The sequence below is a fragment of the Eschrichtius robustus genome, chromosome 10 (genome assembly GCF_028021215.1).
Source record: "Eschrichtius robustus isolate mEscRob2 chromosome 10, mEscRob2.pri, whole genome shotgun sequence".
NCBI lineage: Eukaryota > Metazoa > Chordata > Mammalia > Artiodactyla > Eschrichtiidae > Eschrichtius > Eschrichtius robustus.
Window position 1 is genome coordinate 23,033,730 of NC_090833.1, and position 24,268 is coordinate 23,057,997.

Below are 24,268 nucleotides of genomic sequence, written 5' to 3' on the forward strand. Positions count from 1 at the left end.
ATGATAATCTCTAGGTCCATCCATGTTGCTACAAATGGCATTATTTCATTCTTTTTTATGGCTGAGTAGTATTCCATTGTATGTGATATATACACACCACATCTTCTTTGTCCATTCATCTATCGATGGACATTTAGATTGTTTCCATGTCTTGGCTATTGTAGATAGTGCTGCTATGAAGATACGGATGCATGTATCTTTTTGAATTATAGTTTTGTCTGGAAATATGCCCAGGAGTGGGATTGCTTGATCATATGGCAACTCTATTTTTAGATTTTTGAGGACTATCCATACTGTTTTCCATAGTGGCTGCACCAACTTACATTCCCTATGGTGAATTGTTTGTACTTAATGTTCCCTAACATGAAAAAAAACATTTGTGGGAAACAAGTTGAAACACTGGCATAATTCACTAGTTTTCTGCCTCCTGGAGGAAAGTGGCTCTGATAGAGTCACAGTAGGTATCAGTTCACAAAATCAAAAATGTTAAAAGATGACTTATGAGTTTCTGTAGTTACTATCCTCAGTCGAAGTTGGCCACAGTGGGTAATTGCAGCTAAGGTTGTGCTGAGGTTGGTATTATATCTACATGTAGTTTAATTAATGGAGCCCAAGGGCAAATATTGTCCCTATGTCAGCTTTCTTGTAACCTCTGTTTTTCTTTCAAGATCATTTTTCAGAACAGTTCCCTCGTGGCCTGACTTGGAGGGTGTGGGGAGGGGGATTGCAGTCTTGTGTAATGGTGATGGATCTCGGGTGTTAGAACAGTGTTACACAACCCTGCATTTTTATCATTCTAATGACTCTTACTGGACAAGGGGAGCTTACTCCTCTGCCAGATATTTATACAAGCTAATCAGAGGCTTGATGCAATACAGATGGTGATAACCTTTTGCTATACAAAGTTCATGTCAAGTTTTTTGTTGGCCACAAAGGGTTTGCCTCATTCAGTATTCTGGACCAAAAAATTCTATTTCTTAAATGCCTTTCAAAGGATTGCAGATGATGTAAACTATTTCAGGAACAGTAAGAGGAGAATCAAGAGTTGGTCCTCTACCACATTCCACCAACATTACCACAGCTCTATTTACTTCTTAGATCTGTGGGATGAAAAAAATGTTTTTATTGAATTATGTTCTTATTCAAGTATGATGAAGCACAGAGATTGGGGGAGGGGGGTAGATTATTTTCAGTAAATCATCCATTCCCTGCTCTATCCTTAAAGTGCATTCCAAACCCAGATCTTGTGTAATTCTTTGCTTGGACTACTAGTCCTGCTATTCTTCTTACTATTTTAAGCTTAATATATTGTCTTGCCAACAGATATAATGGTTCCTGTAAATACTCAGTAGTTCTCTGCAAGAAGAGAAGAAAAATAGAATCACAGCTTAAAGTGTTTTGTACATAATGAGTAGTACAACCAGAAATCTCTGCAAATCCTAACCTGGATGTTAAGGAATGTTATTGACAGGAGTGAAGATTAATATTCCAAGATGGTATTTGTTTGTGTCTGAAGGACAATAAAGGCACAAAAAGAAAACTTTATCTTTTTTTGTGCAAAACTATACAACATACAGCACACACACACATTCTGTATATTCCCACTGCTCGCTTAAGACCAACGTACTCAAGCAACTCTCTCCAGTGTATCCTGGAGTTTATCCGCTCTAGATTTCTAGATGTGGAATTGCTGGATCAAATGGTTAGATAGAAAAAAAAAATTAATGAAGAATTTGATAAGCTGACTCTCAAGCTCAGTTGGAAAGGAGAATGTTCAAGATTAACTACAAACATTTTAAAAGAGAAAATAAAAGGATGTTAGAGTTTCCCTACCAGATATGAGAAAAAATACTATGACGGTATAGTAACCAAACTATGTGGCATTGGCCATGAATCAGCAAGTAAGTCAATAAAACAGAATGAAGAGACTTTAACCAGGGAAGAAAATTGCTTATGAAGTTGGATAAAAGTAAAGGGAGTATCTATTTCACATCAAAGAAAAATGTATGGATTTAATAATTTTTAAAAAACAGAAGTATTAGAGAAAATATTTTAATAGACTTGGGGAGGGGAAGCTTTCTAAAGCAATATACAAGAAGAGAGAGAGATAAGGGTGACTCCAAGGTTTTTGGCCTGAGCACTGGCTGCATTATGGGCTGCTATTTATTGACTAATATTTATTGAGTGTGTACTATTTCCCAAGTGCTGTGCTAAACTTTGAAAATTAAGAATTGAAGAACTAGACAAAAATATCTGCCTTCAAGGAAGTTACATGTGGGGAGAAGACTAGGTTTTTGTCTGAAGTTGTCCTTGCCTTTGTCACCTCGGAATATCTTTGAGCTGTGTTGCAAAGAGGTTGAATCAAGTGACCTCCTTCTCTCTCCCCCTGCCCTTCATCTCTAGCCTTTGCCTCTCCCTCTAAATAAGGTGAGGTTGTCAGAGTTCCAAAAGACTTTTTTCTACCTGTTTTCCAAGATATCACAAGGTTCCATCAGTAAGAGAAGCTGTGTTTGTAAAAAAATAACATATTTCACTATCTGCCAATTAAGATTTTTTAAAAATTCTTTATTTTTCTAATACTAACTGTCATTTCTATTTTGAGGCTCCAATCCACCCGATGAGAGAAAACTCCATCCAGGTACTTCCAAGCAAATTCAAAATCAGAAATTTCTCAAGTGCTTCACTTTTGAAAACTGAGCCACCTTCAGGAATGTTTCCCTCTTTCGTTTCTCCCTCTAGTTGAGTCTAAACTTTGGAGCTTCTGCAAAGCTGCAGCAAGGGAGCGGATGTCCACCTCTCAGCTCTGACATTCCCTGCATGTCCATCGTCTGGAATTGTCTCAGTTCTCTCATCAGTGGTCATGATGATCATCCTTGGTCATCTGCATATGGTTTTGTCAGCGTTGCCACCCTTGGTGCAGCAATCTCCTGGGGCTTCCAGGATTTCTTCATGTTGATATTGCCTGAGAGAAACATAGCTCTCATGGTCCATGCTGTCAGCCACTCCCACATCCTTAATATTGCAAAACTCCCTAGTCTTCATATTGCACCAACTCTCTCTCCTAAGCCTCTCCAGGAATACACAAGACTCATCAGGTCTTGTACTTCCCACTCCCCTTGAACATCCCACATAGTTATATTCTATTGCCCCATGTCACTGTGACCAGCAGCACTTCTGTGGGACTTAACCATTATCCCAAATATCCACATGGAAAGAGGACTCATGGATCCCTATACCCATCCCTATAAAGGAATGTCAGTCATCGCTCCTACGGTGACCGAGTTGGGGGGTGTAGAGGGATTGGTGTAGAGCACAGCGCCTCACAGCAACATCTAAAATCTCTCCTTCTCCCCTAACTCCTCTTTCTCTCCCTCTCCTCAGAGGTTCTTTTTATTATTATTTTTTTTAGTTTTTAAACAATTTTTAAAGGTTACACTCCATTTACAGTTATTACAAAATATTGGCTATATTCCCCATGTTGTACAATACATCCTTGTAGCCTATCTTGTACCCAATAGTTTGTACTTCCCACTCCCTCACCCGTATATTGTCCCTCCCCTCTCTCTCCCCACTGGTAACCACTGGTTTGTTCTCTATATTTATGAGTCTGCTTCTTTTTTGTTATATTCACTAGTTTGTTGTACATTTTAGATTCCACATAATAAGTGATACTGTGCAGTATTTGTCTTTCTCTGTCTGACTTCTTTCACTTAGCATAATGCCCTCCAAATCCATCCATGTCACTGCAAATGGCAAAATTTCGTTCTTTTTTATGGACGAGTAGTATTCCATTGTGTATATATACTACATCCTCTTTATCCATTCATCTTTTTTTTTTTTTTTTTCAACCCAGTGCCTGGGCCTCATGCCTAGAAATTCTGTTTTTAATTGGTGTGAAGTGGGGTTGGGATCAGCAGTTTTTTTGTTTCTTGTTTTTTTTTTTTTTCACTGCACATTTTTTATTATTTTTTTTAAATTAATTAGTTAATTTTTTTTGGCTGTGTTGGGTCTTCGTTTCTGTGCGAGGGCTTTCTCTAGTTGTGGCAAGCGGGGGCCACTCTTCATTGCAGTGCGCGGGCCTCTCACTATCGCGGCCTCTCTTGTTGTGGAGCACAGGCTCCAGACACGCAGGCTCAGTAGTTGTGGCTCACGGGCCTAGTTGCTCCGCGGCATGTGGGATCCTCCCAGACCAGGGCTCGAACCCGTGTCCCCTGCATTAGCAGGCAGACTCTCAACCACTGCGCCACCAGGGAAGCCCCTATCCATTCATCTTTTGATGGACACTTAGGCTGCTTCCATATCTTGGCATTTGTAAATAATGCTGCTGTGAACATTGGGGTTCAGGTATCTTTTCAAATTAGTGTTCTTGTTTTCTTCAGATATATACCCAGGAGTGGGACTGCTGGATCATATGGTAATTCTATTTTTAGATTTTTGAACAACCTCCATACTGTTCTCCACAGTGGCTGCACCAATTTATATTCCCACCAACAATGTACAAGGGTTCCCTTTTCTCCACATCATCACCAGCATTAGTTACTTCTGTTCTTTTTGATGATAGCCATTCAGAGGTTCTTTTCTTGTCTGGAGTGAGGAAATATCTCACACGTACCAAGTATTCATCCCAGATCTTCTTGTCATTCATCAAGAGGGCGGCTTTTTAAGCTTTAAGAGCCATTAATATCTCATGTTATTCTGCCACATACACCTGCCCTCCGTTCCTGTCTTCAGTACGGTCCTTCCACACTGTTTGTTTTCCTTTATTTCACTTGGTTTTCGAGAAGAAGTGGAATGAAGTGTTTGAATACCTTTTCTCAAATTGCTGGCTTTCCAGATGTTTTCCAGAGTAACTTTTAGTTTAATTTAATTGTCTTTAAATTCGGATTTAACAGCTTTATCTTTAGCTCACAAACTCTGAAACTAATTAGCAGGAATTATTGAATTAGAATAAATACCTATTAATTATATACTAATGAAATATGCTTTCTACAGACATGAATCTTATGAGAGAACTGGGTCTTATAGCTGAGCCTGTCCTCTAAAATGAATTGAGGCAAAGTTATTTTTAAAATCATAATATCTCCTTTTAACTTTAACAGAATGTAGGTTACAATGTTGCTCTTCTTCTGAATGTAGTATTTCTTGAATCATTGCTTAAGAAACATTGGATTCCTTCTAAGAACTTGCCAGAAAATATACCCTGGTGCTTCTTTACCTTTCCTACCCATTTCTAATGAAAAGCAACAACAGCAAATTTAATTATAAGCCAGACTCACCATTGGATCTCTTGTGCCTTTACAGTATGACATTACAAAGCATAGTGGCAATGAATATACACTTTTTTTTAAAAAAAGGTTTCATCTTTTTCCTTTTATCTATAGAGAAGGAACAGCATATAACATTATAGAGGATAACTCACTTGTCCTAAAACAGTAAAGCCGAATTGTCAAATTGAGTGAATCAGTATTTTCTCATGAAGATAGGACACTACCAAAAAACAGCTGATTTTGTGCTAATACTGGGTGGTCCAAAAAAGATGAAGTATTGAATCAATTCTCCAATTTTGGAGGAGCAGTGGAAAAACAAATAGAGGAAGCAAGTGAGTCATTATTAACTCTGGAAAAGACATGTTCTGTTAAATTTTCTTCTTGTCCAGCTTTTAGTGTATGATCATGAGGTGGTTCAGCTAGGTAGGTAAGTGGGTAGCTAGCTAAATATGATAGGAAGTAGATACATAAGACTCAGATTTGGTCCATATTTTGAGCCTGAAAATCAATAGAAATAGTTTAACAATAATTGGTAATATTAATACAAATTCATTCCACAAACTTTTGTGTTTTTTTTTTGGCTGTGCTGTGTCTTCGTTGCGGCGCGTAGGCTCTTCATTGCGGTGCGCAGGCTCCTCTAGTTGTGGTGTGCGGGCTTAGTTGCCTCGCAGCATGTGGGATCTTCGTTCCCTGACCAGGGGTTGAACCTGCATCCCCTGCATTGGAAGGTGGATTCTTTACACTGGACCGCCAGGGAAGTCCCCATAAACATTTGTTGCTCTCAATGAGCAAGTTCTATGGCGATGATGATGATGATGATGGCGATGATGATGATACATTTTAAATGCTTTTGAGGTTTATTGTGGTTCTTTGAGAAGACCACTGTCGGCTCTCCTCTGTGCCTGTTTGTGTTTTACCCTCACTGATCAGTGTTCCATTCCTCACTCTTGTGAAATGTTAATGATCTTCACAAGCACTCCCTTACCTAATAAGGGAGGCACAGAGTAGGCCAACACGATACATACTCATACTAACTTGCCCTATTTCATTACAGCAAATTCTTCGTCATTCTAGAGAAAACTCAACAAAAGTTATATTTCTCATTACGGATGGATATTCCAACGGGGGAGATCCAAGACCCATTGCAGCATCACTGCGAGATTTTGGAGTGGAAATCTTCACTTTTGGCATATGGCAAGGAAACATTCGAGAACTGAATGACATGGCTTCCACCCCAAAGGAGGAGCACTGCTACCTGCTCCACAGTTTTGAAGAATTTGAGGCTTTAGCCCGCCGAGCGTTGCATGAAGGTAATGGAAGCCTACTGGCATAACGCAGTGCCTTTAAACAGGGTTTCCTTCTTGCTGATTTCTTGAAACCCACTGTGGGGATAATACCAAGCCCTATGAGGTCTTCGCTGGGCGTGATGCCCACGTGTTCTTTGTGTATTATGAGCTGCGTTGAACTTCATAAGTAGAGATGACATTCTGGCCTTGCAACAGGAGTATTTGTTTTGTTTTGTTTTTTAATAACTGTGATATATTTTCACTAAAATATCCATATGCTCCCACCTGGAACCATTAGAATCAGTGGAATGAACTGAGGTGTGTTTTGAGGCCACACACGGAGTCGGAAGCCTTGACTTACATCTCATCTTCAGTTATCTGGAAGGATGAAGTAAACATTCAGAGACATGCTTAGTGAATCTCACCAGAATGTTTCCAGAATATACATGAAGATTATAGGGACAATAAATACTTAACACATACTTCTTGACCTGACAGTTTGAGTATCGATATGCTTATGGATAAACTGAAGAGCAGTGAGAGCGACAGGGAATAGCATCAGTAAATCCATTCATTAGAGTTCTTTGTGCACCATTTATAAGGATGTTTAGTTGGGTGACTTAAGTCAGATGAACTTCCAGGTGTAGTATGGGCATGTATCTTGCAGTGATCCAGGAGAGAAAGTGCAGATTGGGAGGAGGAGATGGGGATCTAGCCTCAGACCAAATGGGCAAATCATGGCAACATGAGGTTTCCTCACAATTACTGATGTTCAAAATAAGTGGGTCAGCCTTACTGTAGTTCCAACAGAAGAGTTTAGAGCAGCATCTCAGGCTACCTATGGATAGAGCAAAAATTCCCAATTAGTCAACCTACTAACTGGGTGGCTTTGGGCAAATTATTTAACTTTTGCACTCCCTAGATTTCTTGTTAATAGAATAGGGTACAAGAATAGTACCTACTTCACAGGCTTATTCCAAGGATTAAATGGATTAATACATATAAAGTGATTAGAAAAGTCACTGAGAGCTTATTATACTAAGCTCTCAATAACTGTCCATCGGCTATTACCTTAGCCAATTTATCTAACATCTATGAGCTTCAGTTTCCTCTACTTTTAAAATAGAGATATGATAACATGTACCGAATAGCTTTGTCAGGAGGATTAAATAAAATATTTAAATTTCACCAGCACAGTGTTTGGCATATGACGGAAGTTCAGTAACTGGGGCTTTTTTTGTTTCTCCTTTTCTCTGGGAAAAGTGATATGCTGAGTAGGAAGACAGAGGGGCTGTTGCACTAGATGGGATTATGAAATTGTGGGTGTTATTAGCTGTGTTGTAGAGGACTCATTTCCAGTCCTACCAACCTTCTGTCTTGTAGGATGGGGGCCTTCTGCCCAATGCAAGTTGAGTCAGAAACTGGATGGGACAGAGTCTTCAAGGAAAGGATTTTGGTTACCCTATCACAACAGAGTTTTGGAAGGCATCACTTTTATTACAAAATACTAAAATCTAAAATGTGTAATACTCTAATCAAGTTTCCAGGTTCCATAAGAAAAAATCCTGTTTTTACTGAAGAGAAACGATGGGGGCAAAGGAAGTGAACCTCATTTCTCCTGCCTCCATGTTCTCTGAAGCAACTTTCTTTTTTTATATATAGTTTGTTATTTTTATACAATTTTTAAAGGTTACTTCCAATTTACAGTTATTACAAAATATTGCCTGTATTCCCTGTGTTGTACAATACATCCTTGAGCCCATCTTATACCCAAGAGTTTGTACCTTCCACTCCCTCACCCCCATACTGCCCCTCCCCTCACTGGTAACCACTAGTTTGTTCTCTCTACCTGTGGTCTGCAGAAACTACTTTCAATTTGGATGGATCCACTTTTGGTCTCAAGGCTGTCCATGTTTGTGGCCATTCTCAGTAGATGTAGTTTCCAGAATAATAGCTTTCCACATATGCACCTTGTTCACTTATCTCTCTCCCCGACCTAAATGCCAGTGCATCAGTCTTATAGCTACGTGTTTCTTGCTCCCTCAACTGCCAAATAAACCTGTGTCTCAGAGCTAAGTCCAAGATGCCCATGTTGCAGACCTTGTACCCACACCACAGTCTATTAGATGGGGCTTTAATAGGGTACTTGGTTGTACAAGTCTCTTTCTCTTAGGGCTGGGGTCTTCCCTTTACGTTGTCCCTGTCTATTGTTCAGGGTCTTAATGCATAGAGACAGATGTTCCATAACTGAGGCCATCACCAATCTCCTTTCTGGGTATTCAATGGCAGTTCATGTGTCTTGCTGAAACTCACTCATTTGAGTTTCTACTGTGGGCCTATCACTGTATCTGGGCCTAGAACTGTGGACCTAGTGCTGAAATTTAGGCTAAGACTTTTGAACTTCCTCAGCAAGGTAAATGGAACTTACCATGTGCCTGATTCTAGGTCATCCATTCCTGATAAGCCATAGTCAACCTTACCCTGCCCCGTTAAGTCACTTTCAGAACAGGACAGCTCTGCCTGTGTTGTTGAATTCCCAGCATGGCTCACTTCAGAGCATGGCTCAAGTTATCTGTATGGTCTCCTTTTACATAAGTGAAAATTTATTTAAAATTGAGAGAGAAACCAGATCCTGGTTCTATTATTCAACTTGTGTGGTGCCATTGTTTCAGTTTTTAATCAAATCATTATAGAAGTAATGGTATTTATTCTTAAATCAGTAACTCACCATCAGCCCCCTTTGACAGCAGTCAGGATTGCAGCTTTATTTATTTATCTGAACAAGGATTCTAGAAATCTGGTTACTGCTGCCTGACCTCATGCTGGTGTGGAAGCCAGGGGACTGACCTGGAGAACCGACTACATTACTTCCTGCTGCATCTGGAGGTTCCTCGCTGAAACTACTTAATTTCTGCCTGACCCTGCCTGGCCTTGAGAACTTATGATGAGGTCCTAGACGGAAATAGCTTAACCAGCTGAATCAAATTCCCAGTCTGTGGTCCTGCAAATCACACACCTTCATATTTGGATGGGAGTGGGGAGCAGTTGGGAATTTGACGGAAATGAAAAGATATTTTCTCTGTCTTGAGCTTCAATTGTGGTAATGAGAGAATGTAACATTCAACTGCTTATTCATTTTTTTTAATGACCCCCTGTCATATGTGCTTGGTAGATCTGCCTTCTGGGAGTTTTATTCAAGAGGATATGTCCCATTGCTCATATCTGTGTGAAGCCGGCAAAGACTGCTGTGACCAGATGGCAAGCTGCAAATGTGGGACACACACGGGTCAATTTGAGTGCATCTGTGAGAAGGGGTACTACGGGAAAGGTCTACAGTACGAATGCACAGGTGAGTGCCCGGTCTGTGTGTAACTGTATCAGTTGTCTGTTCCTGTGCAGGAATCAGTCCACATACTCAGTGGGTAAACACTAAGTATTTGGTACTGCTCATGAGTCTGTGGATTGGTTGGGCAGCACTTTTGGTCTCAGCTGTGTTGGCTCAAGCATTTGTCGTCGGCTGTGAGTAGGGTTGGCTGCTCCGCTGATCTCACCTGGGTTCTCTCACCTGTTTGGGGATCAGCTAGCTGGAGGCTGGTCTAAAATGACTTGTCTAGGACTACTAGGTTGTCTTTTATATGGCCTCTTAGACCCCATGAAGCCAGCCCAGCCTTGTTTACATGGTAGGGGCAGAGCTCCAAGAGGAAGAATGGCCTCTTGAAGCCTAGGTTCAGATCCAGGAAGGGGGAAGATTTGGGGCCTTTTATTTGTAATCAGTCAACAGCCAAATCGCCAAAATATGCCTTAGCCTCTGTAAGAGATTGCAGCCAGTGGGATTCTGGTCCTCAGGCCACGTGTAACTTGTAGGATCGTCACCAAAAAATGTAACTGATGGTCTTTTAGCTCTTCACAAGTCTCCACGAAGGGACATTAGAAAGCTCTAAAAGTGACATCACTTCAAAATGGAATTCACTTCTTCGACATCTATAATTTTATCTCCTCTAGGTTTTCTTACCACAGGATCTTCATGTTTTTAATACTATATTAGAAAGACAAGAAGAACAACTTAGGATTCTTGGGTTCTAAATTATATTTTAGCTGTTTTAAAAAAATAAATTATATTTTAGGAAATATCAAATACATAGAAGTACTATATGGTTTTTCCGTGATAGCATTTTGTTTGCTCTGTTTTACTTAAAAGGTAACCTGTTTTTTAGAACTTACAACTCTTCCATGGTTTGCTGTTTGGGAAAAATGTATTCCTATGGAAATTAATACCCACCAGGAGAATTTTGGGGCAGTAGGTTTACTTTATACTGTCCGGTGTGGTCTTTCACTCCTCGTTTCACGTGAACATTATTTCATTCTGCTATTTGGAAGGTAGGTGGGTCTGCTCTATAACACAGAAATGTGGTTCTCCCAGGGGTGAACCTCCCAGGTCTTTGACCTGACCCTGCTTTCTCTCTTTTCTTCTCCTAGTGGGACATTTCTTCTCATATTCTTCTTTTACTCACTTTTACTTTGTTTTTTAAATTGAAGTATAGTTGATTTACGGTGTTGCGTTAGTTTCTGCTGTACAGCAAAGTGGTTCAGTTATACATATATATACATTCTTTTTTTATGTTCTTTTCCATTATGGTTTCTCACAGGATACTGAATATAGTTTCCCGTGCTATACGGTAGGACCTTGTTGATCCATGCTGTATATAATCGTTGGCATCTGCTAATCCCAGCCTCTGACACTTGCTTTCATTCTTGTTGCTCCTCATCTCTCTTCCCTCGATTTCTCCTCCCCCCACCACTGGCCCTGATCCCAGCTGGCGGACATCCTTCCTGGGTCCGAGCATCCCATGCTCGCCCAGCAGAATCATTCCTTTCTTGGCCCTGCTCCCACTCCATCAAGCAGGATTTCTCATTTAAGCAGAAAAAAAAGGGAGGGTGGGATCTGCCCAACTGCCTCTGAGTTGGCAAAATGCCTCCCCTTGAATCTTCCCACACTTTCATGAACAGCTCAGCTTGGCACTCTCCCCGACGCCCCCTCCTTCCCTCTCCCGTCCAAGCCCACCGAACAGAGGCAGAAGCTCTCGTTTTCTTTGCTGCATGCCGTAGTCAGCATGTCTGCTTTCCGTGTGGTCCTAGACTGAGCTCGCTGCCAACAAGCCACTGCCGTGCGGCTGCCCAGCAGCCTCAGCCGTGCTGTACCCGGCCTCCACTGCTCCCGGGCACTGTCATCTTGCATCCCAGGGGATAAGCTGCAGGAAGGGATGGGGGCGGTTCACAAACCCACTGCCCCCAGTTACCCAGGTCGCTGTGGCTGCTACCAGTCGTGCATTCCAGGCAGAGAGGCACAGCCGTCCGTCTGTAAAATGTACACAGTTGGGTGGGACTGTCAGTGGAGCTGCAGTAGAGGGGACAACAGCACTTTGGCTGCTGGTTCCAGCCAAGAACACCAAGCACAAAAGGATTCGTTTTTCCATCCCTTCTCTTAAATTAGTAAGCCTTCCTTACGTACAGGATTGCAGTTAGATCCAGTTCATTTATATAAATGGTTTTTTTTTTTTTTTTTGGCCGTGCCACACAGCACGTGGGATCTTAGTTCCCCGAGCAGAGATCCAACCCGCACTCCCTGCAGTGGAAGCACAGAGTCTTAACCACTGGACAGCCAGAAAGTCCCTGATATAAATGTTGATATCGTCATCTTCAATATTTGTTTCTCAGGGGTTAGAGAAAGTGGTATTGGAACGCTGAGCTGTGATTTTCACACTTTCGGGAGGCAGTGTTCATCGCTGGCTTCTCCTGCATGGTACCAGCTAAGAGAAAATAAATAAATTATAGCCTTCTGATGACATGAAAGACTCATTACTAGACTCCTATCTTTTGGAAAGGCAGAAAGAAATATTTGCTCTAAATCATCCAATACTGAAAACCTAGCAGCTGTGAGCCCCTTTTAAAATCCATTTAGCTGACAAATGTTCCTGAGCACTTTCTCTGTGCCAGTGGTTCAGTGATTCAACGTGCAGGTGTTCAGTGGTGAACAGGCAGACGTGGTGCCTACCTTCTTAGAACTTACAATCTAACTACACAAATCAATTTGTAATCACAAACTGTGAAGTGCAGTATGAAGAAGGGACTCCAGAGAAGGTTAGACTAATATTGAACTCTCTAAACCAAGATCTGAAGGATGACTAGAAGATAGTTATTTTGTTGCTTCAGGAGAGGATGTTACCTTTCATTAAGAAGAGTTGGCATTCTGGGTATTTATCCTCATTGTAGAAACAATGCCTTTCCGAAGCAAATCATTTCTCTTTCGAGCCAAAAGAAACCTTAGGGATTATCTGCTCTAAACCCTTCATTCTACAAGAGGAAATTGAGGTCTCAGGGAAAGACGAGTATTTTGCTCAAGATGGCATATCCCACCATCAAATCAGCAGGACCAGGAAGGGACCCAGGACACTTTTCTCTAAATCCTGTTTTCAAGGTATCAAACTGCTTATTTTGCACTTTTGAAAAAAGCTTCTTGGGTACATTGTTTTTTGGAGACCATAAACACTGAACTGAAAGTGTTTAAAAATGCAGAAGGGTCTAGCTAAAATTCAGCCTCTGACATAAACTATGTGGCTTTGGGTGATTAATTCTTTCTGATTCTCAGTTTCTTCTGTAAAATGGGCTTAATAATGGTATAGTTTTATGTGTATATATATGTATAGTTTTATGTATATATATATTTTTGGTATAGTTTTATGTATATATATACACATACATATATGTATATAGAAGTGTACCTATAGATATGTGTGTGTGTATACAGTCATGTATATATGCGTAGATAGATGATTGGGTAATTGAGAGAATATACTTAGAATGCTTAGGACAATATCTGGCACATCAATTCTTGATCAATGGTAGCTTTTATTATTAATCATTATTGTGAGATAATATAAATATTATGAGAAAGCTAATGAATGAACATTAAAATAATTATCTCAAGAATGAGATACTTGAAGACAAGGGATACCATCTATTTTGTAAATTCCACTCTTCTGGGCTAGACTAGTGGCCCTAACCTGAGGAATTGTGCTATGGGGAGGATAAGGAAGATCCCTGCATGCAGGTGAATACCATCAAGAAGCTTTGCCGCTACTAAAGGTGGATACCATATTGACATGATGAGTATCCAGTGAAAATCAAGAATCCTGTGTGAGAAAAGGTGGTGGGATAATGTGCCATTGGATTTTGAAGTAGAGGTTGTTTGCTTGATTAGGGAAAAGTTATATGCTGAGGCAAATTGTATTTGTTAATTTCATAGAAAAGTAGAATACTAGAGCTAGCTGTAAGGGTTTTTCTCACAATTCACTTGGGAAATGAGGAAACTGCATCCCATATAGGAAGTTTTTTTTTTTTTTTTTTTTGGTTGTAAATCAGTACTTTATGAAAGGCTGTTGATATTTTGTTTTTGTTTTTAAAAAAAACCTACATAACTCGCTTTCATTTACTGGAGGTATTTTGTATAATTCAGAAGTTCAGGTGTGGGACTTTAATACTACATGAGCAGGTTTCAAGGGCTGAGAAAACATCCTGCTAGGATTAGTTATTGAACTTAAGGGAAGAGGACTAAAAAACTGTGGAATCTAATGAAAGGGAGTCGCTTCCAATTTCTAGCTCTAGGATTACTTTCCTCATTCTTCACATTTAACATAGACATTTGGAAGTGGTGATGATGCTGATGACAGCAGTAATAACTGATGACGATGATGATAATAATAATAATAGCTAATATTTGAGTAGCACTTACTACATCCCAGACACCATTTCAATCATCGATATATATTAACTCATGTAATGGTCACAATAACTCTCTGGAGTATTGTGAGACAAGGAAACAAAGTCTGAGAGGTAAAGTAACTGGTCCAGGGTCACACAGCTAATAGAGCTGATTTATGAACCCAGGTTTTCTGGCTCTGGAGTCTACCATCTAGCCATAGAGATAGACATTCAACAAATAAACACAATTGAAAATATAATTTCAAATTCTGTTAAGTATCAGTTTGATCCTTATGAGATCATCAATATTTGATTACTTTCAACCCACAAGGTAGCAGCTTCATGCAGCTCAACGTAATATTAGGCAGGAAAAGAAGAGAAAGAGTTATATAAACCCAATCATGCCGCACCCCTGCTTACTGTTTTTTAATTATGACTCATTTGTGCAATAAACTTCAAGCTCTTTAGCAGAGCATTAAGGTTGTATGATTTGACCTCTCTTTACCCTTTGACCTAAAAGCTGGAGCTAGTTATAGTTTCCCCCAAATACCACTCTATTTCATTCCTCAGACATTTCTTCATGCTTCTGCAGGTTCCCTTTCCCACCACACCCAACTATTCGCTTTTTTTTTTTTTAACATTTTTATTGGAGTATAATTGCTTTACAATGATGTGTTATTTTCTGCTGTATAACAAAGTGAATCAGCTATACATATACATATATCCCCATATCTCCTCCCTCTTGCGTCTCCCTCCCACCCTCCCTATCCCACCCCTCTAGGTGGACACAAAGCACAGAGCTGATCTCCCTGTGCTGTGCGGCTGCTTCCCACTAGCTATCTATTTTACATTTGGTCCAACCATTTGCTTTGTTCCTGCTTCATCAGACTAGTGATTTAATGGGCAGTGATTTTCTAGCTCATTCTGTATCCCCACTGCCTGCCTTCAGAGCCCATCAAGGAAAAGGATATGGGCTTCCCTGGTGGTGCAGTGGTTGAGAATCTGCCTGCCAATGCAGGGGACACGGGTTCGAGCCCTGGTCCGGGAAGATCCCACATGACGCGGAGCAACTAAGCCCGTGCACCACAACTACTGAGCCTGCACTCTGGAGCCCACGAGACACAACTACTGAAGCCCGCACGCCTAGAGCCCGCACTCTGCAACAAGAGAAGCCACCGCAGTGAGAAGCCCATGCACTGAAACGAAGAGTAGACCCCCTCGCCGCAACTAGAGAAAGCCCGCGCAGCAAGGAAGACGCAATGCAGCCATAAACAAACAAATAAATTTATTTTAAAAAAAAGGAAAAGAAAACGGATGTAGATAAGAGGCCAGGTTTAATACCAGAATCTTAAATGGACGAGAACTCATTATTGAAATCTTAGGCAATTGCCTGGTTTCCACCTCTGCCTTGGGCACCACAGGGTCCTTAGCACAAAGGCATGTGGTAAGACATTTTTAAGAATGTACTCAATTTGTTTGAATGCAAAATATTTACATTTGGTTAAATTTTGTCAGCAATAAATCAAATAGAGTATGGTTAATTCACTAGATGAGTCATTTTTACATGGCTAGATCATCATAATCAGTTGTGAATAGCCAGTGAACTCCTGTTGTAAATCCAAGCAGTTGCAGCTGTTCTGAATTTCGCCTGAAGGGATTTGAGAGACACAGAGACAATAGACATCTTGAGACACTGCTTTGCAGGCATCGACTCCATTTCAGTGAGTTTGGAATGATTAGCAGATTTAAAATTATAACTGGATGGGGGTCAAGGCTGAGGAACAGATAATGAGGCAAAGCCCCGGTTATATTATTTTTCATTAAAGGAGGATACACAATAGAAATGGTAACAATGGAATATTTATGTGGGACTATCTTATTACACACGTAAATATATACACACAGTTCCCCACCCCCACCCTGCACACACCTGCATACTCACACACACACACACACACACACACACATTTTCCTGTCTAACATTTTGGAAAGAGAAAGGACAGAAAGCTCTAGAAATTCTTGAATAGAAACCAGAACATTTGGAAATCTTGTTCTCTGAGCAGAGCGTAGCCGGTTTTTTTCCCCAAAAAACATCCCCAGCGGTGCCTAATAATGGATTTGTAAGGTGTAAGGAATTTGTACAGTGTATCCCTATTCGCTTTTTTATGAGGGGATATTGCTGGCATGTTGACCCTGGTTCCCATCAGCTTGAGGAGGATGGGTAACTGCTGCCTGCCCTGGGCTAGTTTGTTCAGTTTGCCACTGAATGTGGTAGGTATTCAGTCCTGATGGTGCATTTTCCAGTCTATCATAATTTTTATAACAGGAAAATGCATATCATTAGACCGTAGGTGTGAAACATCACCAAACTCCAAAGTCAGAATATTGTATTTCAGTTCAGTCATTGTATTCTTCAGCTCTGTACCTTCTGTTTGGTACTTGACTATATTTTCTGTTTCTTTGTTGAAGTTCTCACTGTATTCAGTCTTCTCCCAAGTTTGGTGAGCATCTTTATGACCATGACTTTGAACTCTTTATCAGGTGAATTACTTATCTCTATTTAATTAAGGTTTTTTCCTGAGGTTTTGTCTTGTTCTTTTGTTTGGAACAGCCGTTTCTTCATTCTCCTTGACTCTCCGCGTTGCTTTCTGTGCATTAGATAAAACAGACACCTCTCTCAGTCTTGAAGGAGCGGCCCCGTGTAGGAGATGACCCTTATCGTTCACCCCTCCCCTAGCTCTTGGTTGTCTCTTGAACCTTTGGGATTGTCCACGCAGCCTATTTTACTTTTAATTTATTTTAGTTGAGGCTGTGCCAGGACCTGTCAGTGTCCCAAAGGGGAGGATCTCAGTCAGCACCTAGATTCAGGCTGTTTGGAATTCACACCTTCGGGTAGCAGCTTTTAAAGTATGCAGATGTTTAAAGTATGCGATATATACGGTCCTCTGGGACCGCAAGTGTAAAAGACCTGTTGGCCGCCAGAGCCGGGTGATCTGGAGGTGTACCCTGGGTGGCAGTCACAAAAACTGGGGCTCCAGATGAGTGTATAAACTCCTTTCCAGGAGGTATCAGGAAGGTGTGGCATGGCAGAGAGAGCATGCATAGATGGCACCCAACTGCCTGGGTTCCTTGAGAGCACCTCCGTAGGCCTCTATTTGCTTGGCAAAGCTGAAGCCACCCCTCAGGCTCCAGAAGAAGAAAATAGGCCTCTTTCACAGAAGCAGGGGGGCAGTGGTTGGTTTCAGTCTATTGTCTGTGCAGTGCCCTGGTGGGGAGTAGCCTGCCTGGAACTGTCTCTCCGATCATTCCAGGGGACCCAAGAACACTAGCCGCCCCCCAGCCCCGGCCTCCAGAGCCAGGCAATCCAGGGACATCTCCTGGGAGGCAGTCGCAAAAACCAGGGCACCAGACACGTGGGAAAGCCCCCCTCTGGGAGATATTGGCGTTTCGGAGCATGGCCAGGGAGAGCATGAAGATAGCACCTCCTCTTGGAGATCTCTGGAAAGGATCGTAGTTAGCACTTACACGTGTGTTTAATTAGAAACCTGGCCCTCGGGCTGCAGCTGTGATGATTTGCTAACTGGCCACTTTCACAGAGAGTCTGAGCTCCTGTGTCTGTTGCCTCTTCCTGTCTCTTGGGGGCGGAAGCTGTTTAAGAACTCTTTCTCCATTGGTTACGTCCTGCGGGACCCACAAGCATAAGCCCTGCCGGCCTCCGGAGCCAGGCAATCAAGGGGTATCCCCTCCTCAGCAGCCGCAAGAGCCAGGGCACCAGCCACGTGTGAAAGCTCCCCTTCGGGAGATACTATGGCTCTAGAGCACAGCCGAGGGAGAGAGTATAGATGGCATCTGCTGGAAACAGAAGAAGAAGAGAAAAAGATGCTACCCGCTGGCTAGAGTGAAGAAGAGGAAGGGGGTGAAGATGGTGTCCGCCAGCCAGCAGGCCCCTAGGTGTGTGCTAAACTCAGGTGCTTTAAGATGAGCAAATGAGCTTGAATCACATCAAGTCTGGATGCCCCCTGGACCCACTGCCTCTGCGCTGAGCCCTGGGGCAGGTGAGTCATGAAAGAGCCCATTAAGAGGCGTTTCTCAGTTCCTTATGGTCTGTGGGTCTCGCGAACTCGAGCCCTGTTGATTTTGAAAGCTAGATGTTTTGGGGTCTCTTCTCTCAGAGGCAGGTCTTACAAGTTGGGTGCTCACGGTGGGGTTCAAACTCCTCTCGCCTCAGGGAGCAGCTTTGGGTTTTGAGTTCTCGCTGGATTGTGGGCGGCCACGCTGTGATGGGGTTTGTGGCTAGGTTGTGTCCCAGCCGCTCCTGCCTGTTTCGACGTGGGCCTTTCTGCCATTTGCCCAATGCGTAGAGGTCGCTCAGATAGCTTTTAGTTTTTTTCAGAGGAAGTTGTCCCATATGTAGCTGCAGATTCAGTGTGTCGGGGGGAGGCGGTGAGCCCAGGATCCTCCTCCATCACCATCTTGAACGGAACCTCTCAAAGTCAGAATGTTGTTTCCTTTAGAGATACTCATAAGTATACGCAATATTTTAAAATTGTCAAAAGAAGGATTATGACCAATTTCTGCTTCTCACTGTAAAATCTTCCTCTCTCCCTACTTCTTTTCCCCAGCCCCATTATTAAGTAACTCTTTCCAATAACAATGCAAAGGAGACAAAGGGAAGACAATTAACATCTGCGAAATCAGTAATCTTCAAATGTGTTTGCTCACGTAACCCCTAAAGACTGAAAACCCACGTGCCCCTCACTGATCTTTAAGAGGCCCTGTAAACTTTTCGACGGGGTTCATAAAGATGGCATTTCTATAGTACTGTATGGATGTTTTAAAATAAAACTGTTGCAGCACTATTAAATGTACCCACCGAAATCTAAGTACTACAGCAAATTTGATTCCTTCTAGTAGTATCCACTGATGAACAAGCACCTTTTTAAAAAAAGTTTTATTGAAGTATAGTTGATACAATGTTGTGTTACTTTCAGGTGTGCAGCAAAGTGATTCGGTTTTATATATATATATATATATATTTTTTTTCTTTTTCAGATTCTGTTTCCCGTATAGGTTATCACAAAATATTGAGTGTAGTTCCCTGTGCTATACAGTAGGTCCTTGTTGGTTATCTATTTTATATATAGTAATGTGTATATGTTAATCCCAAACTCCTAATTTATCCCTCTTCCCCCCCTTACCCCTTTGGTAAACATAAGTTTGTTTTCTATGTCTGCAAGCGCCTTTTTTTAATGCCGAAACTTTGCATGTTTTCTTAGGTCTCTTTACTCCACTTCTACCACATAATTCTATTCTTTTTCTTTTATAGTTCTTTTTTAAAAAATATTTATTTTATTTATTTATTTGGTTGCGCTGGGTCTTAGTTGCAGCAGGCAGGCTCCTTAGTTGCGGCTCACAGGCTCCTTAGTTGTGGCTCGCCGGCTCCTTAGTTGTGGCATGCAAACTTTTAGTTGCGGCATGCATGTGGGATCTAGTTCCCTGACCAAGGATTGAACCCAGGCCCCCCTGCGCTGGGAGAGTGGAGTCTTAACCACTGTGCCACCAGGGGGAAGTCCCCACATAATTCTCTTCTAATGCAACATATTTTTATGTCCTAAAGCCTTTTATTGATTGCAGAATTCTACTTCTCTGCTACAAAAATTGTTGATATCAATTGAAATTTTTACATTTTCTGTGACCAAAATTGCTAACAGATTGAGTTATTATTGCAGTTGTTACTTGTATATAACTTGTCAAACATTATTACACATTTTGATACTTGTTACATATAAAAAATAAGATACTATTGGAGATTCATCTCTTAATCAGACGGGTTGTTCATTAATTCATGGACCCATGGATTTCTGTTGTTCACTATTAGAATAAGAGAGCATACAGCATTCATTTCAGTGCTGTTTTTCATTTTTATAGGTTTTAGTGCTGAAAGCCTTCTTCATACAAATATGTAGATGGCACTTGAAAGAGTTGTGTTAAATTGATGTCACTCAGTTCTTGGAGTTCCTCCTGAGTTACATGCCAAAAATAACATGAGTTATCTATTGTCAAAAAAGGATTGTAAATGATCTCTCAGCTGACAATTCCCTTAGGTCCTCTTTCAATTTTATTGAAACTAAGGAATTGGAAAACTTTTCACCAGCAAAAGGAGTTTTTAACCCATCATTCCAATCATTCACTTTCTCAAATTTCTGGGAAGCCCCCCCAAAGACTAGAACTTTACCAGGACTTATTAAAAGACTACCTGTTACTATTTCATTTGGAAGCATTTTGTTTAAAGTTGATTTTGGGAAAAACAAAATAGTATGAATTTTAATAAACTTTTTAAAAAAATAAATTTATTTTTTAAATTTATTTATTTTTGGCTGCGTTGGGCCTTTGTTGCTGCGCGCGGGCTTTCTCTAGTTGCGGTTTGCGGGGGCTACTCTTCGTTGCAGTGCGCGGGCTTCTCATTACGGTGGCTTCTCTTGTTACAGAGCACAGGCTCTAGGCATGCAGTCTTCAGTAGTTGTGACACGCAGGCTCAGTAGTTGTGGCGCACAGGCTTAGTTGCTCTGCGGTATGTGGGATCTTCCCGGACCAGGGCTCAAACCTGTGTCCCCTGCATTGGCAGGTAGATTCTTAACCACTGCACCACCAGGGAAGTCCCTGAATTTTAATAAACTTTTAACAATTCAATAGTCTTTGATAAAATTATTTTACCCTAAAATGTGCATTAATATCTTCTTATCAAAATCTTGGAGCCATAGATTTAGCTTATTTAATTTCTGGACAAATATCTACCATATCACCTATTTGTGAAAATGTTTCTCACAGTCAAACCTATCCTCCAAATCAGATTTATTTTCTGAGAGAAAAAGGCCTAAATAAGCCAATGCACATTCCAGTGGCAATCATATTACTTTAGAATTCTACAATTGATAAACGAGGCAGAGAGCCTGCCCTGAATTTGTCATCTGGGTGAAATAAGCTGCTGCCACCTTCAGTATTTCTTACGGACATTTTCTTCCTTGCTTTGCCCTCATGCGACTCTTCTAAAGAAGTGGCATGTGCTTTGACGGTAGTCAGGGGGTTGAAAAGGAAAGGCGGTAAATGAACGATGCCTTCCCTCCCCCGTCCCCACCCTACGATGTATCTGAATTCAAAACATCCCAGAAATGAGCCAAAATACTCCATTTCCAATGTCAAGAAATATTGAAAGATACTTAACTGAAATATGTGAAAGACTAGAAAAGTTTCTTAGAGGACCTGCTTATTGTGCGTTAATCTGAAGGGTCTCCAGATACCAAGATTTTGACTTGTGCTGGAGACTTATTGCCTTGGGGCAATGCATCAAGATTTAGAAGGGGTGAAAAGTACACATTTCTTTTGAAAAATGAACAAAGGGCAATTGTGTAAAGGTGTCATAGATGCTTTCTCTGGCACATCAGTTTAGCTAAGAGGACAAAGGAATGTTGAGGTCCTGGAAATTGGCTCTCTAAAATGATTCATGCCACATCCACATGCCTCTTGCAAAGTCTTTGCCCGCTTATGTGCCTCTTTGGCAGAAGAGGAAACAGTGTGAAAGAATTTTAAGTTTTCCTAATGGCATTCATCTCTAAAGAAGTTAGTGAGCAGACCCAGCTCTCTCGGAGCCCGGAATCCGCGCTGTCGCTGCGCCATTTTATTGCCTACAGTGATTCCATAGCGCTCAGTGCACCGTCCTTATGCATCAAGGAAATGACCCAGAAATATTTTGCTGCTCTTTCCAGACTACATTTAAAATAAACAGTTGCTTCTCAGCTGTAGCTTAGCATCTCAAGTGTTTGGTTCCATGGACTCTGCATGGAGTTGGTGCTTACTAAATGTGAGATGATTAGCCAAGTTTGGATGGTAGCCAAGGTTAGCAATTTGAAAATGATAGCCCAAGCTAGAGAAAAATCAGGCTCAGTAAAATGATGGGCGCTGTGAGTGTGCTAAAGGCTGGTAATGCCGAGATACATGATTCAATCCTTATACAACCTTGTAAATCCATAAATAAATCTATAAATAAATAGTTATGGATTACAGTTAGGGGCATGAATGCTAGTGATGAATCCTAGTTCTGTCACTTCCTCACTGTGTTTTTCTGGGCAAGTTCTTTGACCTCTGTGGGCCTTAGTTTCTTAGTCTATGAAATGGGGTTAATACCAGTAGGATTGTTATAAAAAGGCAGTGAGATAATATGTGTGAAAAGCTTGCTATGGTGCTTGGCATATAGTAAGTCCTTGATTAATTTAAATTGTTACGCTCTACCAGTGGCGGTTCTCAACAAGGAGAGATTTTGCCCCCTTGGGGACATTTGGCAATGCCTGAAGATGTTATTGGTTGTCACAGTGGAAGGAGCTATTGTCATCTAGTGGCCAGAGGCCAGGGAAGCTGCTAAATAGCCTACGATACACCAAACAGCTGTGACAAGTTCCAAATGTCACCCTCTACTGAGGTTGACACACCTGCTCTATATTGACAAACTGAATTAATGCTTTAACGTAAGATTCAGAAAACATTACTGTGTCTCTGTTTAAAGTTTGAGAATAAATATCAAGGCCATGAGATTCTACTAGGCTTAAATGATCTCTTGGATATGAACATTGCAGCATCTTATGCTCCGGCCACCCCAGGGTGCTGGTGGCCGCTCAGACACTGCAAGCTCTTTCACGGCTCCACACTTGTGCGTTTTTGTCCTCCTTTGCTTAGAATATTCCACATTTTGTCTGTCTGTTCAGTTCTTACCTATCCATCAGGATTCATAACAAACTCACTTCTCTTATGAAACGTTCCCTTTCATTCCTTCTTGCCCTGGCACAGATAGATCTAGATTTTTTGGTTCTCATAAATATCTTTTTTTTCTGTTAACATTTACCACACAGTATCATCATTTTTGTTAGGTGTTTTCCTCCTCTGGTATTCTATGAATCCCTTTAGGGCAGGATTATGTCTACGTCTCTCTCTCTCTCTCCCTTTCTCTTTTTTTCATCGCCTCTGCTACATGGCCATGAACTTGGAGTAAGCCTTAATAAACTTTGAGTGAATGAATGAACGAGTAAATAAATAAAGCAAATTTCTTGTTTAGATATTAGAATACAGCATATGGAAACTCTGCTTGGTTCCCAACTTCCTGAGAATTTTCCATTCCTTTTTTAGAGAAATGAAGGTGAACAAGTCTACTGACCCTCAGAAGCACTGGCTTAGAATCAAAGTCAGCCATCTGGAAGGCCGAGTTCAACAGTAGGAAGTGGCTGATCACACATTTATCTCTTTCATGTTATCTAGTTACTGAGATTATTTTCCAAATTTTGTTCTAAAACCACGGTATTTTGTGTGTGTGTATGTGTTTGTATGTATGTGTAAAGCTATTTACATATATTGATGATTGATGGTTTGGGGTAGTGTTTTAATTCATATCACAGTCAAGACAGCATTCCAGGATATTGTGGGTTTTTACCATTTAAACAATCATTTAACAGATATAAAACAAACCATTATCACTATATGCAGCATAGTGTTAGTGATTGGGAAATTTTTCATAAAACCTTGAAATGTATAGATTTTGTCAAAATATGGAAGCAGTTGTATTAAAATAAGTCATAAACTATAGAATAAGTTATGAGAAAAAAGTAATCAAATACACATTATATGTGAAACGTGAAATATGCAAAGACATAACCATAAAGATTAATAGGGCAAGGTTACTCTTTTTCACCATCAATATTTAATATGTTAAACAAAAAAAAAGAGCCCTTTTACTATTTTCATATGATGTTATTGTTAACCTAGAAAATCCAAAGAAATCCATGGAAAACCAGTAGAATTAATAGACTTGTAAGGTAGCAAGATAAAGACTTCAAATCAATGAAACATTAAGTTTTAAAAATGTGATGAAATCCCATTTACAATAATAAGGGAAAAATGTGTTTCCTAAGATTA

General features: G+C 40.8%; 1 protein-coding gene across 1 annotated transcript in view; it reads left to right on the plus strand.

Annotated features, from left to right (window-relative positions):
- Window positions 1-24,268, plus strand: part of SVEP1 (sushi, von Willebrand factor type A, EGF and pentraxin domain containing 1) — a 182,160-nt gene that overhangs the window by 25,403 nt on the left and 132,489 nt on the right. The window contains exons 2-3 of the mRNA XM_068553702.1: window positions 6,322-6,577; window positions 9,726-9,902. Of these exons, the coding sequence (XP_068409803.1) occupies window positions 6,322-6,577; window positions 9,726-9,902 (433 nt within the window). The remainder of the gene's footprint in view (window positions 1-6,321; window positions 6,578-9,725; window positions 9,903-24,268) is intronic.